The sequence below is a fragment of the Anguilla rostrata genome, chromosome 1 (assembly GCF_018555375.3).
Source record: "Anguilla rostrata isolate EN2019 chromosome 1, ASM1855537v3, whole genome shotgun sequence".
In the NCBI taxonomy this organism is placed as follows: Eukaryota; Metazoa; Chordata; class Actinopteri; order Anguilliformes; family Anguillidae; genus Anguilla; species Anguilla rostrata.
In genome coordinates, this window is record NC_057933.1 from 68672318 (window position 1) to 68690187 (window position 17870).

The window sequence follows — 17870 nt, forward strand, 5'->3', positions numbered from 1 at the left end:
TTTTACAGTCTGTGGCAGAATATGGTTTGATATCAGTATTTTGGGGGCTTCAGATAAGGGATATCAAAGGTACTGTTTGTTAATATTTTACATGCTCTGCATGGTCAACTTTAAGGTTACACTTAAATCAGGAATACTTATATATTTAAAGCATAATTTTCCCATAGAGCGCACATGTTTTAGCCATAATTCCTGAGGAACCTAATGTAGGCACAGGAGAATAGTTAAGAAGGCTGTACGAGGAAGAAATGCATAGTTTCTCACAAATGTATGTTATGATCTGCATGGCAGAGTGATACTTATGTCATTTGGGATTCATTCTTTTGACTAGACTGGGATCTTGCTCAAATGACACATGCTGTTTCCCAGTGGCGGTGTCTCTTCACGCGGTTCTCTCCGAACATCAACATTTAGCAATTACGCCAAAAATGGGCCCATTTACTGCACTGTGGAATGGATAGAGACACAGAGATTTGAAGGGAAGGAATGTGTTTTCGGTTCGTGCCCAGAAAGGTGAGCCCTGACCTCATTCGGTGATGGAGGAGTCCGAGAGCGGCGAGGGCAGGCTGGAGCCTCTAACAGGGCTCTCCTGAGAGGCTACATGAGCCGAACGACGCCGTAGTTTAGAAGCGCGAGGGAGGAATTTCATTAGCGCGCTTGTTTCATTTTAAAGAACCAGGGGACACAGCGGGAGGCTTTGGGAGAGCTTGTTCCCAAGTTTTTTGCGGAGGACAGATTTACGCACCAAACTGTCAGAGTGTGGAGAGGACAGGCCAAAGCCGCGGTCCTTCGCAGACTAGGAGACACCGGGGGCGGAGCGTAATTCATGCGTTCTGCCTCGGCTGGGGAGCCCCCTAAGACCGTAAATCTGCGCGTTGCGTAATGTAATTTCATATCTGTGCTGAATATAGCATGAGCTATGGATATTGAATAAAACATGGCATCAGCGTCTGATGAGTGCATTACGATGTGTGTCTGTGGCGTACAGCAGGGCTATAATGTGGGGAAAATATAAAGTTATGTACTGATGATTCTGTGTGTGTGTGTGTGTGTGCATGTATGTGTGCGTGTGCGTGTGTGTGTGTGTTTATTCAGGATATTATGGAGAATGAGAGCATCACATTGGACTGGATGTTCAGATATTCCCTCATCAATGATATTGTGAAGGTGTGTTTTCTCATTATTTGGTTGTGGGTGTTGGGCTTTGTTTCTGACGTTTTTACACCTGTGCTGTACATTCTTCCATGCAACTACAAATTATTCCCCTGAAATAAAATATTGTGCTCATTATAACCTAAACACAAGAACCCTAGAAGCAAGTAATATACTGTTGATGGATCACAACTGGTAGCAGGTAAGAAGAAATAATTAATTTTTAAAGCATACATGCTAGCAATGGTACCCAAGGCAGAAACTGAAAAATATAAAAGCTCAAATAACAAAAAGTTGGTTGGTCTCTTTATTTCATATCTTCAGAATTGTTTATGTAAAAAAACATGTTGCATTGGCCAGGTGGTATTAATTTCAAGAGTATTAGTTTCAAGATTAAAGGCAGCCTGCACTTGCTAAGTCACAGGAAACCACATTAAACTCACCATCAGTACCATTAGCAACACTAGCTAACTTGCAATTCATAGCTTTTGATCTCAAGCAACTGATGTATTTTAACACTGATGTTTTTGAAGGTCAATACAATGGCTTTTTTTGAAAATCACGAGGCTAGCTTTTCACATCCAACTTACAGCATAGCAATTGTATAGGTAACACAGCATTATCAGCATTTGTAAGTACAGTGGCTTATTTTGAAATTATTTACAATACAAAGCAGTTATAAATCCTTCATAAAATGCTAATAACTACATTGTACTTCATTCTACTAATATGCAAGTACATTGTGGAGTCCATTGTTGAGTCCAACAATAAATAAATAAATATTTGAAAATATGTTATTACAAATAAGGCCAGGACTGTCAGATCTAGAGATTTCACACAAGGTCAGTCTGTCAGTCTTTGCCTTCTTAATCACCCTTCTTTAAAGTCCCTGAACTTGTATGATGGTCATATGCTTCAGTATGTCTTTCTGTCCCTCTCTACTTCCTCCTTCCTTGTTCCTCACACAGGGCATGGCCTTCCTTCATAACAGTGTGATAGATTGCCATGGCAACCTGAAGTCCTCTAACTGCGTGGTGGATAGTCGCTTTGTGCTGAAGATCACTGACTATGGGCTGGCCAGCTTTCGCACTGAGGCCGACTCAGAGGACGCGCACGCCTACTACGCCCGTGAGTTCCAGAGCCTCCTTCCTCCTCCTCCTCCTCCTCCCTTCTCCCGCCACTGTCTGACATTCTCCAGGTCAGACCTAAAACAAGTGCCATCCTTAAACTTTTATTCCCGCTGGTGTTCACTCTCTCTCTCTCTCTCTCTCTCTCTCTTTCTCCGTCCACCAGGGAGGCTGTGGTCCGCCCCGGAACTGCTCCGGATGGAGAGCCCACCTCCTGGCGGAACACAAAAGGGTGACATCTACAGCTTTGGAATTATCCTGCAGGAAGTGGCCCTGCGCAGGGGAGCCTTCTACCTGGAGGGGGAGTCACTGAGCCCCAAAGGTCAGACGTACCGACAGAACGGGCAAACAGTGCAGGGCAAAGGCCAAGAGTGAGAGACAGCCAAACCAGAGCCTTTTCGTAAAATTTGCTGTTCCAGTGAATAATGTAGGCCTACCTGCACCACTGTGTCTACCTGTGTTGTGCTACAGTATGTGAGTGGAAAACTATAAGGCCTGGGACTGGATCAGCATACAGCTCTTCCATACAGTTCTGATATGATTGTGCAGGTTTGGATAATTATACTGCATCAGTGTATATCAGGAGGGGCAGCAGTGCTCTCTCTCTCTCTCTCTCTCTCTCTAGCTCTCCCTCTCTCTGTTTCTCTTTATCTTTCCATTGCCCTTTTCTTCAGTTCACTATGCCTCATTTACCTGTTTGGCAGTAAACCTCATAGGTTGTCAGGATGCGCACATTAAAGTAGCTTCAATAGACTCTCCCTTTCATAGCCCTTATTTGCATTCCAGACACATCCACTGCTGCTTTGCTGAGGCCCACAAAATACTGACATCAAGAGATTTAGTGCTGAATTTCTCTCTCTCATGTCTCTTTTTAAGCATATGCCTTATTGACATAAAATACAAGCCAGAGACTATTACCACAACACTAAACCACATTACATTATGACATATAGCAATGACTTACAACATTTAGGCTTATTTATGGAATTAAAGAGAGAAAAAAAAACATGTTTCAAAAAGTGCAGTTCAATGTGGTAACCCCTTTCTTTTTTATTGGCGGGTGCAACAGTAGTTACCTTGGGCTACAACTGGGAGCTGTGTACTTGACTATCAGATGAATCATATCCATATCTCCAAATGCTTCTGCACCCCTCCCCCAGTCTGAGGAGTTTTTCAGCTTTGGTAACGTTGGCTAAATCTGGGATAAATTAATTGATTTTCCTATACATTTTTCCCTTGCGTGGCTGTATCTGGCCTATTATACTGGCCTATACTGTGGTGAAAGCCCTTTTCTGAAGCTCCTGGAGTTCATAGGGTGAGCATAGACTGTTCTCCCTCAGAGAGCCGGGTTTCATTGACTGTTGAGCTGCCCACTCCAGTGTGGTGAAAGTGCTGGTGCATTTTCCTGCTCTGTGCTTGAGCACAGGAAATGGGCCCGTGTCCTTCGTCTGCAGGTCATCCATCAGCCTGCCTTCCCATCAGGCCACCTGCTCCCCACATACATTTACTCTCTTTCCATAGGGGCAGTTCTCTTATACTGAGTGCACTCTGAGCCCTATGTTTGTATGCCATGGACTCCAAATGAATAAAAAAAGAGTCTCCATAACCTCCATATAACCAGTAAATCCCTAGTTACCCTCATGACGCAGTTGGCAAGCATGGACTGCGGGCTGAATCTTTCCTTCTTTTTCTTTGTACTTTGGGTGGAGTTCAGGTCTTTTATTATCACTGTTTTATTAGTGACAGGGCAGCAGTGTTGGGTGCTGGTCCATACCTCGTGAACAGACTGTTGTTCGTTTAAAATAGAAATCCTTTGTGAAAATCCTGTCAGTTAAGGAAGGCTGCAGACCAAAGTGTAAATGGACAACATTACAAACAAAACCCATGCACCTTGTAAATATGTCTGCGCTAAAAATGCTTCCATCTGTGGCTTAAAGAAAGAGCCTTTAAAACGATCTTAGCTTTTTTTACTAAAATGATTCCTTCCTTTACAAACACAGAACCTTCTTTTGCGATGCTGTCCATTCGCAGTGCTGTAGCCTTGCTTGACCGACAGGATTTTCACATAGGATTCTAATGGACAGCAAGCCTGGACATGAGTTCACGGGCCAGATCGCCACCCTTTGCTACTGCTTTGCCACTACAGATAATTCAGAAAGACCTGAACTCCAGCCAAAGCAAAGGAAAACGGCACATTGCCCTACTGCAATGAATCAGCCCACATGCAGGCCACGCTCACCCATAGGGTTATGAAGGCAGAGTGTTTTTTGAGTGGACACTTGAGATTACACTAGAGAGGGCCTTCAAAAAGAGCGCTGATAATCGGCATTCACAACCACGCCCTTATACCCCTTACAGAAACGAAATATATATGGAAATATATAGTAAATAAATGTTTCAGATGTTGAATTGTTTGAAAATGTAATAATAAATATATTTCACAGCAGTGTTTGTAAAAAATGAATTGGCACAGCTGGAAGTGTTGCGCCAATAGTAGCTCATATGTTGTGAATATTTGTAATATATTCATAATATATCTTATTTCAGTACATTTCCAGTATTTTTACATTTCTGCGAGCAATTAGCTTACAAACCCAACTGCTGTGGACTTGCAGGCTATTCCCTTTAGAGCAGTTAAATTCAAGCTGTAAGCTTTAGCAACTGTCACAAGACAGATATTATGGTTTGTGAAATTGGAGACCTTGTCATTTTCTATGGAAGTAATTAGATTAGATTAGATCATTTTATTGTCCTCAATGAGGAAATTCTTTCCAGGGCACGAAAAGGAAAACAAGACTTACAGAGAACAGCTGACATCATAATGTAAGTGCGTCAAATTAAAATGCTGGGAAAACGGGTCGTTATCTCCATTCTCCATACTGTTGACATTCCAGCTGTCCAGTCATTTAGCAGCTTGAATCAACAACTGAGGAGCATTTTGGCAGTGAGCATGAAGCATTAAGTGCTATTTTACAGTGCACAAATAGCCTGGATTAATTGTGTTGTTTTTTTGTAACAATCAAGTGAGATTTGATTATTTGAATAAGCAGTGCAGGTACTTCTAATAGATTGGAAGCAGCAGTCTCCTTGACTGAGTTGGAAAGATCTTGCACTGCACATGCCGTGCTCTTGAAATCCAAGGTCACAAGAATGACCAACCTTTTTATATTTCCCAATAGAAGGAAACACAGTTCACGGCAGCAACAGTGGTTTCCAAAATGATTGCCACCCTAGATAAAGATGACCAAAAAGGATGTATAATATAATCAACACAGCTAATGCGCTAATGTTGCATGCTCAAAAAAATATTCTTTCATACTAATACAATATATCGGATAAAATGTTTTTTTTAGCCAGTAATAATTTTATTTTCCAAAATCACAGGTGTCAAAATCATTGCGGGCCCTGTCAGTACTTTAGGAACCCCTACAGTACTTTTATACAGTGTTATTTATTTATTTATTTTTGGTCTTTTTATTTTAAGTGACAATAATTTTAGAGTGTACTGTACATTTTCCTGGGGTTTCTGCCTCATTTCTGAATCACAAAACAGTTTGTGTAACAGTTTCTCTGATGAGAAAAGGAGATTACTGCAGCACATAATCCTTGGTCAGATGCACCCCAACAGTCTTTTTATCAATGGAAATACTGTACTTCAATAATAATAATAATGATATTCAAAAAAAAAAACGTCTCAGGGCCTGCACAGAGAACCACTTGTCTATGTCCCTGTGAAAGGACTCAGAGGAGTATCTAAGAGAACAAATCCAAAAACCAGACCATTTGAATTTATGTTCAGAAGGCAAGAAATCCTCTAAATGAGGTAAGTGGGAGGCCCTGGGGGCAGACAGACCCACAGCAGTGTAGGGGGACCTGTCTGTCTGCCCAGCCGACCTGCTATTCCCGTCCCTTAACCACATTACCTCCACAGTTGACAGTGGCATATCCTGTTTTCTGTCTCTGTGCTTGACGCCATCAGGTCTTCATTAAAAAAAAAGGAGTGAGGGGGTTGGTTTTGGGTGCATAGATCATCCCTCTTTCAGACGGGGACACAGAACATGCACACTTGTGCTCTCTTTTTCTCTCTCTCTCACACACACCCGTGTACCTACACACTTGCATACGCACACATGCCCCTACACACACACACACACAAATACACACAGGCCACAATGCCAAAGACATCAGCTTAGAGATAGGCCTTTTGAACATGTGTATGTCATTTGTGTGCATGTTTTGGTTCTGATTTAGTGCTTTATGATTATGATTTCTGTGGCTGGTGGAAATTTCATTTCCATGAATGGTCAGATCAATGCAGTGTCCATGGCAATGGGATTATGGAAGTGTTAATGCCCTGTGCTCCTACAGGACAGTCTCAGGCAGATTGAATTTGGACGTCAGCATGCTGGTGGTGAGATGGAGAAGATAAGGGGGAGCACAGGAGGAGGGGAGAGAGTGAGTGCAGGGGAAAGGAAATAATGCACAGAAGCCAGGACAGTGTCCTGCGTTGATACAATTACCATTATGTACTGCCTTTCAACCAGGAGCCTGAAAGCGCTTTATTGTGAAAGTGTGACTGGGGTTATCATTGTCTGTCAATGCACAAACACCCACCTGGGTAATGCAGAGCCTCCATTTTATACCAGAATGTTCTGTACCCATCTGTTGCTGTGGAGAAGCCAGGGCTTATGCAACTAAGTCAAGCAGGGAATGATGAGATGGCCAGATTGCAAGAGACAGATCTGGAATTCAGATAGAACACCAGGGTTAATACCCCGATATTTTCTGAATGTGCCACTGGATTGTACTACTACAAAAAACTGGTCTGTTTTGGGTGAGTGGGTTCCGTATGAAGCTTGAGATCAGACTGCAGGAGCCTCATCACACATCGTTTTAGCTCCTGGAACTTCTCTGCTTTTGTCTGGTCCAGGCTATAATAAACACAACGATTAAAAACCACACCTTGTTATGAATTTTCAATGTCAAAATAAGAAAATACGAATGGGACCGAAATAAAAAAACCGATAGAAAAACCAATGGTGAGTGGATCAGAGGTGGGAAGGTAGCCAGGAGAAGTAGAAGCAGGGGAGCAGAGTGGGAGAAATACAGAGGGAACGAAAGAAATTGATGTACGCAGTTCAGGGGTGCAGTGAATTTGTGGGAGTGTGAATGAAAGAGGGCAGCGAAAATGGGTTTTTGTAAAAAGGGGTGAATGGAGAGGTTTTGTTTGAAATTCAAAGGAAACTTATTCTCTTGCTTATATAAAGCTTTTTCGGTGTGCTTTCGTAAAACAATACAGCAGTTATAGGGAGAAATGGATCAAATATAGTGAAAGCAAAGTGGAGGGGATGTACAGTACTTCAGAAAGGCCATACAAAAGAATTAAGAAAGTGGACAAGGATCAAGAGAAACCTAGAGAGTTAGGTTAGATTATGACAAGAGATTTTGGTAAAGGAATGGAATGGGAAAGGGAGAACAATAAGCATGTGTTGACAGCATGGGGATAAAAGGAAAATTGCAAAAAGCTGTCATTGGAGACATTGGGCCTCATTCACAAATTAAATTTAAATTGTTCTTACTTTTGTTCTTAAAAATGTTCCTACAAGAATATGAGATTCATGACACATGTGCAGACCTTTGTTTTTGTCCATATCCCAGGTGTATGAGATGATGAATGCTGACTGTAAATTTTATGCGCAATCCTGTTCATGTGATTAACATAAGGAAACCAGCCATGAACATATACAGATAAGAAAAAAAATGATGAATGTTGAAATGTTTTGGGAAACGTTCTTAAATGCAGTTTACGATCAAATGTAATCATATACATGTTTCGTGAATGAGTCCCAGTGATATCTCAGTATTTCTTTTCTATATGCCTTGAGAATGAGTAAACGTCATTTTTTTCATTTAATGTTGTCATGTTGTCAGTGTTACAGCTACAACAATATATACCCTGCCAAAGAATATCCCAAAAACTCAAATGAGCTTGGCTTTCAGAGGGCATAGAGGTTAAATTTACACTGGATCAAACCATGTGTATGCAAACACACTATATGACCAAATGTATCTGGACACCCCTTGGTCTGTGACTGTTTTTCATGGTTTGAGCTAGGCCTCTTATATACAGTAAAGGTTTAATCTTAAAATCTTAATGCTACAGCATACAATCACATTCTAGACAATTTTGTGCTTCCCCAACAGTTTAGGGGAGGTCCTTTCCTGTAAAATCTTTTTTATTTTCACTTCAATATTTTTCATTGTTCTCAACTAACCTGTTGTAGGGCAATTCGCAGAAGTCTTATCAGGAGTAATCTTATGTGATGAAGTGCTCAGTTGCAAAACATCTGATTGGAACAGAATTATGTGAATTTTAGGTTCTCCATAATGCATTGTAATCATGTTTTGTATTGTTGGAAAACTTTGGTCTTTGATGGTGGGGTGCTAAAGATCTTGATACCTATGGGTCAGCACCCAGCCAGACACAAAAGTTAACTCAGTGTGATATTCTTACAGAGGTTGTGCAAGCAAGATTGTCGTTTTTATACTGTTTTGTCATGATTGTGTCTTTATCTGATAACTTGTCGTTTTGCTTTGATCGTTTTGTATATAAGGGTAAACGTGCAATAGTTCAGGGAGACTCGTCAACAAGATCTCCTGCGCGTATAAGCCATTTACACGTATAGCAGTTTCACCACGCACATTTTGCTCCATTGTATATTGTCATTATTGCTAGACACACACCAAACAACAAACTGCATTCATTTCAGCCTGGTATTTCTCTTTGACTCCTACCACAGCACACCTAGCATTTTTAAGGTTCTAAGATACACACAGAACTTAGGAACTTAGAACTTACATCTGCACCCCGTAGTCAGTCGCCTGTACACAATTGTATTTATGCAGGCTACACAAACCAAAGACATGTCCATATCTACCAAGTTAGATAGCAATTTTTTGAAAGCCACACTACCGGTGGACAGTCTCCTCTATCTATGCATGACTGTTAGCACAGAGGAAAGGTTAAAACACTATTTTTGGAGCCAGATAACTGAGATAACATTAAATTAACTTTTTGAGACCTAGGGTGATTTTGACGATTTTTCATTATCCTCACTTTTTTTTTACAGATTAAACAGGTTTATCTAATAAATAACCACTCATGTAACCCCTTATGTTTTTCATAAGGCTTGTCCCGATCAGGAAATGTCAAGGATATGATATCAATTAGTTGGTAGGCCCTATTATTTGAGAAAAATTAATTTTTGCTTGTGAAAAAAATGCATTCACTTGACTATATCACTTAAGCCAAAAGTGTCAGCTCAAGCATATCATGTTACATTATGAGAATAGGTTGTATGATGTATCACTATCATAGATTCATGTCAATACAACATACCATTGCTTTATAATGGGTAAAAATATCAATAGAGCACCTGGTGGAAATACGTTCATAGAACTGAAATGGTAAAATAAAACTATTTTCTTTTATTTTGATGATACTGCAACCAATTCAAACAATAATTATGTCTGCTTCAAAAGTTAAAGTGACACGAAATCTGAATGTACCAAACATAGTGTGAGGATAACTGCAGGTTTGGTATTGCCTGTAAAGCAATGGTTCAATAGCTGTAATAGTAAATATCGGTAGAATTTATAAGTAGCTAGTAACGTTCGTATTTTATTACACAAGCAGCATTCTATTAGAATAGTGGCATTCATCGGATTTAGGCCGTCCTCGATTGGGTCCACTGCATGCAAATAAAAATCCACATCCCCAGAAAGTGCACTTTCACATATGAAATGAAAAAATATGACTTGAACTGCCATTGAAGGCACGTTCTGAAACATAACAGCTACAAGAAAGTAACTTCTCCGTGGTCAGTTTGTGTTTTCAGAAGCTACTACTCATGGTGACGAAACAGTGTAAACAAGCGAAAGGTAGCCGTGGTTTTCAAATGTAGCAATGATTTTAATGTCGGTACATCCGACATACGTGAAAGTCGCAAGTCTCTCCTGCATAACAAAAACAAGAAAATGATCCTACGTTCAGAAATAAGAGAGTTATTCGACGGAGATTAAAGAGAGCAATTTGCGTTCCTCGGCCTCAAAAGGTTAATCCCATTCCAGTAGCCCCGGGTAAGACTACACGCCACTCAGATACTTCCGCTGTTTGGCGTATCTGAAGGGGTTATTACACTGTGGTGTGTATTTTTGTGCCTGCCATCAATAGGTTCACTCTGATAGTGTTCATCATTAACCAAGTATGACGTTAAGTAGATGAAAGACTGCGTAGTATATTGTATGCTTACGCCACTTGGCCTTGCTAAAACCGGAAGTTTGTAAATGGATTCTCTAATATTCGCCATTGCACATATCAGGCAGTTTTATCAGACCATTGTACCTTGTACCACGCAATCAGTTGTTATTGTTGTGCAAATTTCATGTCTTGCTGCATATCCGTTACCAAGGTTCCAACTGCTGCGTGAATCTTTGTAGAATAAGGGTTGTCCAAAGTTTATTACTGTTTGTGGGCCACAAAGTGCATTTCAGTACATTGTACTATCTCGTTACAGAATGCTAAATGAAGAATGTTAAGCTAACTAGTCTGTAACTCCCTGGATCATCAGCATGACTGGTATGCTTATGTATTGGTAGTAAGCTGCCTTTTTTGGAAAGGTGTTTGGAAGTGTTTACAGAAATCAATATCCGCTGATTTTCTTTCTGACTTTGTCAGTCAGAAAGTGGGCTGGTGACTGAGGGATTGTTGGACTTGTAGCATTTCTGGAACCAGCCACTGAAAGTTCTTTGTGAAAATTTCACAATGAACGTAACAGCCACAATGCTGTTACAGTGGGAACAAATACATAAGGTCATGAATAAGTCCAGTGAAAATTTGGCCTGCAGTCCCTCTCTCTCTCTGCAGGTAACCAGGTGACAGTTGTATGGTGTGATGTGACACCCTGTTCCTCTCCGTGTACCCCACAGAGATTATAGACCGGGTGGCCGTAGGGGAGTGGCCCTACCTGCGCCCCACAATCTGCTCCCAGAGCCACAGCGAGGAGCTGGGCCTGCTGATGCAGCGCTGCTGGGCCGAGGACCCCGCGGAGCGCCCGGAGTTCAGTCAAATCAAGATCCTCCTGCGCAAGCAGAACAGGTCCGTTTTCAAAATGTCACCGTCCTTCCGTCTGTCCGTCTCCTCTCCACAGTCTTCCTCGTGGGGCTTGAGTTCACCAGGTTTTCAGGTAACCTTAGCCAAAGGGTAAAACTGCCAAAATTACAGGACAAAATCCAGACCATTGGTGCTTCTTTATAAAGCTACAATATTGTGTTGTTTATAAGTATCATTGAATATTATTTAGGCTGAGAAGAAAATGGGCTAAATTTACTTTGGAATTTTTTGAATATCTTGAATATATGGCTGTGATCTGCCTTCTGCAAGAGGCCTGCATCCTCCATCATCTGTTGCTTTTGTGACTGAATTCTTCTCTGCCATTCTCTCTCTTTCAATTGCTTTTTTTCCCTCCTTCTCTGCCCTCTACCTGTTCGATGTCTACATCAGAGAGAACAGGTCCAACATCCTGGACAACCTGCTGTCCCGCATGGAGCAGTATGCCACCAATCTGGAGGAGCTGGTGGAGGAGCGGACTCAGGCCTACCTGGAGGAGAAGCGCAAGGCCGAGACCTTGCTCTACCAGATCCTACCGCAGTGAGTCCAGTCATCTACATTTCCCACCTGAGATTATGGCCTAAGGGTTTATTTCAATGGCTGACGGCTGGGTTTTGGCTTTTCATTTGTATTATATATTTATATACATTTAAATTCCATTTAATGTCAGACCCAAGACCAAAAGATAATTAATAAAACAAAACACACAGAGCGCAGAAAAAATTAAGTTTAGGATGAAGAACCAGTATAAACCAGCGGGGATACTCATGATCAATAGATAACTGGCAGCTGCCCCAGATCATTACAGCTAATAGACTGCGACAGGGCGCAAGAGTTAACGGCTGCGTGGTCAAGTTATGGAGCAGGTCTTCTTCTGTACGGCGCTGCCACGGTGTCAGAACGACACCGCTGCCACGGGGCTGCAATCTCCACTGCCCCCTACAGGCAGTAACACGAGACACACCCTTCGGTTGCGCTGGCGGACGTCCAGTCGTGACGCTTTAGATCAGGGGTCCTCAATCTTATCCAGAAAGGGCCGGTGTGGGTGCAGGCTTTTGTTCCAACCAAGCAGTTACACACCTGATTCTACTAATCACACGGATCTTTGCAAGATCTGACAGCAGTCAGGTGTGTAACTGCTTGGTTGGAACAAAAGCCTGCACCCACACCGGCCCTTTCTGGATAAGATTGAGGACCCCTGCTTTAGATCATTGCTGTTCGCTCTCACAGCTCGGTGGCGGAGCAGCTGAAGAGGGGGGAGACTGTGCAGGCGGAGGCCTTCGACTCCGTCACCATCTACTTCAGCGACATCGTGGGGTTCACCGCCATCTCCGCCGAGAGCACCCCCATGCAGGTGAGGGACCCCGGGCCGGGTCAGGTGACGCGCACAAGATGGGTGTCCCCCCTCGTTCCTTTTTCCCTTTTCCCCTGACGCTTCGCTCATTCAAACGCTCCTCATCTTCACTTTAATTCAGTTAGCCCTGTGTTAGCCCTGTGGAGTTCCCCATGCTGTGCTCCTGATAGTCTGCTTGCCTCTCCCCTCCAGGTGGTGACCCTGCTCAATGACCTGTACACCTGCTTTGATGCCATCATCGACAATTTTGATGTTTACAAGGTGAGGTCGGCTGTGATGTCAGTGTTGCGACAGTAATGACACTGCATTTCTCTCGTAGTTTGCCTGTGACTTCAGTGGCATTGCTTCACCTTCTCAATAATCTCAGAATAAAATGGTATTTGATTTAAGCCATATTTGTTTTCGGAATAAGCTTAATCAGCGAAGTAATTAAAAAACGTCTATAAAGGAACCCATGTACATGCCAGAGTGCATTCAGATATGCATGTATGTCTTGAGGCTGAAATGTTAAACTTGCTCAAAGATTTGTATAAATGTATTGCATTAGTGTGTAGTTTGCCAGTGATTTACGATATAGATGTTGAACTTAAATAGAGCTGGGTTTTCAGTGGCTTCCAGTCCTTTGAAGCATCAGTGTAATCAGAAAGGTCTTCAAGGCCTCGCCTTCATCCTGTGCCTCGCTGCCTGCCGGCAGGTGGAGACGATCGGCGACGCCTACATGGTGGTGTCGGGGCTCCCGGTGCGGAACGGGAAGCTGCATGGGCGGGAGGTCGCCCGCATGTCGCTGGCCCTGCTGGACGCCGTGCGCTCCTTCAGGATCCGCCACCGGCCCGACCAGCAGCTCAAGCTGCGGATCGGCATCCACAGCGGTGAGGAGGTCCCCAGCGCCGGCACGCGGGCGTTTGCATAAACACGCTCGCAGTCGCGCGCGCACACGCTCTCTCATTCTCACACGCGTACGGGCGCAGACAGTGAGGCAAAAGCGCACACACACACGGGCACACGTTCACACGCTGCGCTGCGCTTCTGTGTTTCAAGGCCCGGTGTGTGCGGGCGTGGTGGGGCTGAAGATGCCGAGGTACTGTCTGTTCGGAGACACCGTCAACACCTCCTCGCGCTTGGAATCCACCGGGGAAGGTGAGGCCACCTCTGCGCAGAATCACCTTTTATTTCCTCTTTGTTTTTAATCTTCCGCCCTTTCGAACATGTACATGCTGAGTGCAAATGGCATTAGCGTTAGGGTCTGTTTCTCATACTTTGGGAAGCGCTAGGGTTTCCAAAAGCAGCAGCTTCCCCATATAAATTACACCGGGTACGTTCATCTTAATTAGCTCCAGTAGAGTTGCTGTCCTAGCGCAGTAGCGGCCGGACTGGCAGTGAGGCGCAGTGTCATCTCGTTTCCTCCAGCGCTGAAGATCCACGTGTCGGCAGCCACGCGCGACGTCCTTCAGGAGTTCAACTGCTTCCAGCTGGAGCTGCGGGGAGACGTGGAGATGAAGGGCAAGGGCAAGATGAGAACCTACTGGCTGCTGGGGGAGACCACGAGCAGCGCGTGATGGCCGAGGGAGGAGATGGAGAAGCAGAGGAGACGAGGAGCTGCGGGGGAGCAGACGTGCCGTGCGAGAGCCGTGTACCTGCTAGCGCCCCCTCACAGCCTTCCAACACACAGCACAGTATCCACACCCTCCAGACTGTTTGGGCCTGCTACCAGCCGAAGTGTGTTTTTCAATGTACTGTTCCTCTCCATCGTATTATTCTCGTCTTGTTTTTTTCATTAATGACAGGATTCAAATTTTTTTTGTATACAGCATTTTAGTTTCCCGTTGTTCTTCTAGAGTTTAATCTGCCATCGCCCGAGTTCTCTCACCATACTTCTGAGACAATGGTGGAATTTACAGTTTGTGTACATTGCCATCTGGTGGTCATTTGATGTAACTGTATTTTCATTTGTGCTTTACGTGGACTTGTGTATCCTCAAGCCCCACCTTTTGAACTGTACTTGTACGGGGGCTAAAAAGTGTTTTAGTGTTTCAGCGTGTTCTTTGTCTTTGTTTACAGCAATATCACTATTTTTGTAGTAGTATAATACGATTCGTCCTGTATTTTTGCATTCACTCCATGGGAAAACCCAAAGTAGCCTATATGCCATGTCTTTGATTTACTGTAAATATAAAGACAAGCATGCTATGTACACAACGCAGTGTTTCACAGTTCACAATGCACATGAAATCAATGTTTTATCACTATAGTATTTCTCCTGGCATTCAGACAAATGGCATTCAGCGAATTATTCTCATATAAGAGTAGAATAATGCTCTTCTTCCGTCACATTACTGTGGTCCAGGTTTTTTTTTTTTAAGTACACAAGTGAATTGTACAGTTTTTGTTTTTGGGGTGGTGCCTCCAGACCTATTTTGGGTATTGTCAGCTGTCATAGAAAAGCATTTATATTTGAATTTGACCTTGTCATGGAGATTGTTGCCGTGGGCTTTGCTGACATGCTTAGGCATGTCATGAATTATCTGTGATGTCCTGAAAGAGATACTTTCCTGGGACTCCAGCCTCAGTATAAACTAGAAAGGGCCTGGAAATAGAAACAAACAGTGGGGTGCCAATTTGGAGTTTTTCCCAAATCACTGCGGCATTAGAACCCTTTTCAACAAGACAGATGGAGTACATTCTGGGATGTAATGCCTAACCCTATAGAGGCAAGGTCAGTCTTGTGCCCATGCAGGTGAGTAAAACACTCCACAGTGGTTAGGGGACTTTTACTGGTCTCTTCAGAGACCTTCTTAGCTCATTTTAATCATTTTTCAAAGGCCAGACAATTAAAACATTGTTTCCATTGTCTGGCCTCTTGTAAAATGCGTGTGACTGTGCCAAGTGTTGTAAGCCCTATGGAATCGCTTTGCTTCCGAGTTTGGCTGTAAGTCTGCAGGCATCAGAGTCTTCATCAGCATCAGTCATTTTTGTGGATGTCTTTGAAGTACTTTTTTTGAAGTAGTAAAAACGTGAACGTTCCTGGTATTGAATTCTTGTGTTTTCTGTATTTTTTAGACAGTGGATGTCTTTTCAACACACTTTCAGCAATTGCGTTCAGCACCAGTGAAAAACAGCTCCGAACTCCAGTACTGTAGACTACATTATAGAGTTTTTCCAATATTTTTCTTCTGCCACTGTTTATCACTAATTTTATTTTATTTTTGCTTTGTATGCTGCTCACTTTGGTCCAAGCAGACTGGGAGCATCAGAAGGTCATGTGCTGTCTATTAAGGTTACATACACACACTTGTCCCGTATAATTATATGCCATCACATTTCTGAACAGTTGTAAATTTTAGCTTCCCTTGTTTGACAGTGGCCCAATCAAATTAAAATTTGACAGCATAAAAGCACCTAAATTAAGGACACTTCATTTTTTATTAAACATAAAAAGCACAATGATGTTAGCTACTCTGACACTGTTTGACACACGCTTTGGGAGGGGGAATGGTGAAGTTATTAAAGTTTATTTTTCTCACTGTCAGAATGGATGTCTTTTTCTGTCAGCTTAGATGGGGGCTCCTGTGTATTTTCACCTGCAGTCTAACAAAGAGATGAACCCTGAATGGCAAATGGGCTGAACGTGTGTGTTTCTGAAAAGCGACTGCCCATCGGTGAAAATGACCTCCTGCTCATGTTTCAGGCTGTTAACCTGTTAACTGTGGACAGAGTGAACACTGGACTGCGATCAGCACTGAGCATTTCGATAGACTTCTGCTGTTTTAGCATGTTATATGAGCAGAAGTGAACGAAGGCTGCTATTGCTCCAGATATGATGATGTGGAAGACCAGGGGACTATGTGAACTGTTGGAAACTGGGGTTTAGGCTTGTAGATTGAACATAGTATTCTGCTATAAGCTTGGTTAGCCTGCATTTTTAAAAGCCATCATCCTTTGCGAATTGAGCCATCAGGATTTTTTTGGTGTGTTTGAACAGACAGTTGGATTTATAGAGGCATGGTAGATATATATCTTGGAGTCTCCCCACATAAGCCAAGTATTTTTTACTGTTTCAGAATTATTTGAGAACCTGAAGAAGCATAAATATGTCACAGAACTGGAATTAATTAGCATTTGTTTCATATGAAAACACTGGCACATACTTATTTTGGCATCGTCTTTGTTTCAAATCATTCTTCCATGTAAGGTCTGTTCTATTCATTAAAAGGCTGGGCTCTCTTCTGAAGAGGCTGCTCAATAGTACTCTCACAAAAAAGCAGCAAAATGCATATTGCTTTGTGTCGCAGAAGGTATGAATGACTCATCTGATCATCTGCTGAATACTCTCCGTCTACAGTCCACCTTTAATCATGCTGTACCTTTGTCCACCTTATATGCCAATTTCTCAATTCCCTTCATCATCCCTCAGTCTAATGTGACACAGCCGCCATGGCTCCCTCCGTAAGAGGATTTGACATGTTGTCTTGCGCAGCATTTGGACCATGTCATTCTCCCTCGCATGCATGCGCCACTGATGTCATGCCAATCAGCCACGATCAAAGCCCGCAGGTCAGAATTATGACAAGCAGTGAACTGTACACAGAGTCAAATTTCTGTCGCGTGGTATTGCATATCGATTAAAAAATATATATATATTTACATATTTCACAGTAAATGGAGCATAGACTTGACTTGCCAACTGGTGAACTGGTGCAATCAAACTGGAACTTAGGGAGAGTGGGACAGAGGCCACATCTATAAACTGTTTCGGTAATGGCGATGACGTAACCCATTCTGGCTTGAGAGCTGGAAAATTTCTAACCCAACACGGGCTTTAACAGATCAACTCACAAGCTGTTTACTTCAGTCAAAAATAGATACATGCATTATGCTACAGCAATTACCAGTGGTTACTTGAAACATCATATACCAATATTGTAAAGTAATACAATAAAGTAATATTACTTAGTATTATTACCTTTTTAGGCCAAAATATTGCTTTATTTAATAATTAAGGTATCCATAATTATTCATTGGTGATAATTAACATCACATATTACATAATATTAATAAACACATAGTATAT

At 42.6% G+C, this 17870-nt stretch overlaps 1 protein-coding gene across 4 annotated transcripts in view; it reads left to right on the plus strand.

Annotated features, from left to right (window-relative positions):
- npr1b (natriuretic peptide receptor 1b) overlaps nt 1-16331 on the plus strand; it is a 73167-nt gene extending 56836 nt beyond the window's left edge. For all 4 annotated transcript variants that reach the window (XM_064353159.1, XM_064353148.1, XM_064353136.1 and 1 more), the window contains 10 exons: nt 1096-1167; nt 2121-2280; nt 2446-2601; nt 11268-11436; nt 11842-11988; nt 12679-12802; nt 12995-13063; nt 13497-13671; nt 13841-13939; nt 14210-16331. In XM_064353159.1, coding sequence (XP_064209229.1) covers nt 1096-1167; nt 2121-2280; nt 2446-2601; nt 11268-11436; nt 11842-11988; nt 12679-12802; nt 12995-13063; nt 13497-13671; nt 13841-13939; nt 14210-14358 — 1320 coding nt within the window. In that variant the 3' untranslated portion in view covers nt 14359-16331. The remainder of the gene's footprint in view (nt 1-1095; nt 1168-2120; nt 2281-2445; nt 2602-11267; nt 11437-11841; nt 11989-12678; nt 12803-12994; nt 13064-13496; nt 13672-13840; nt 13940-14209) is intronic.
- Nucleotides 16332-17870: the final 1539 nt, after the last annotated feature.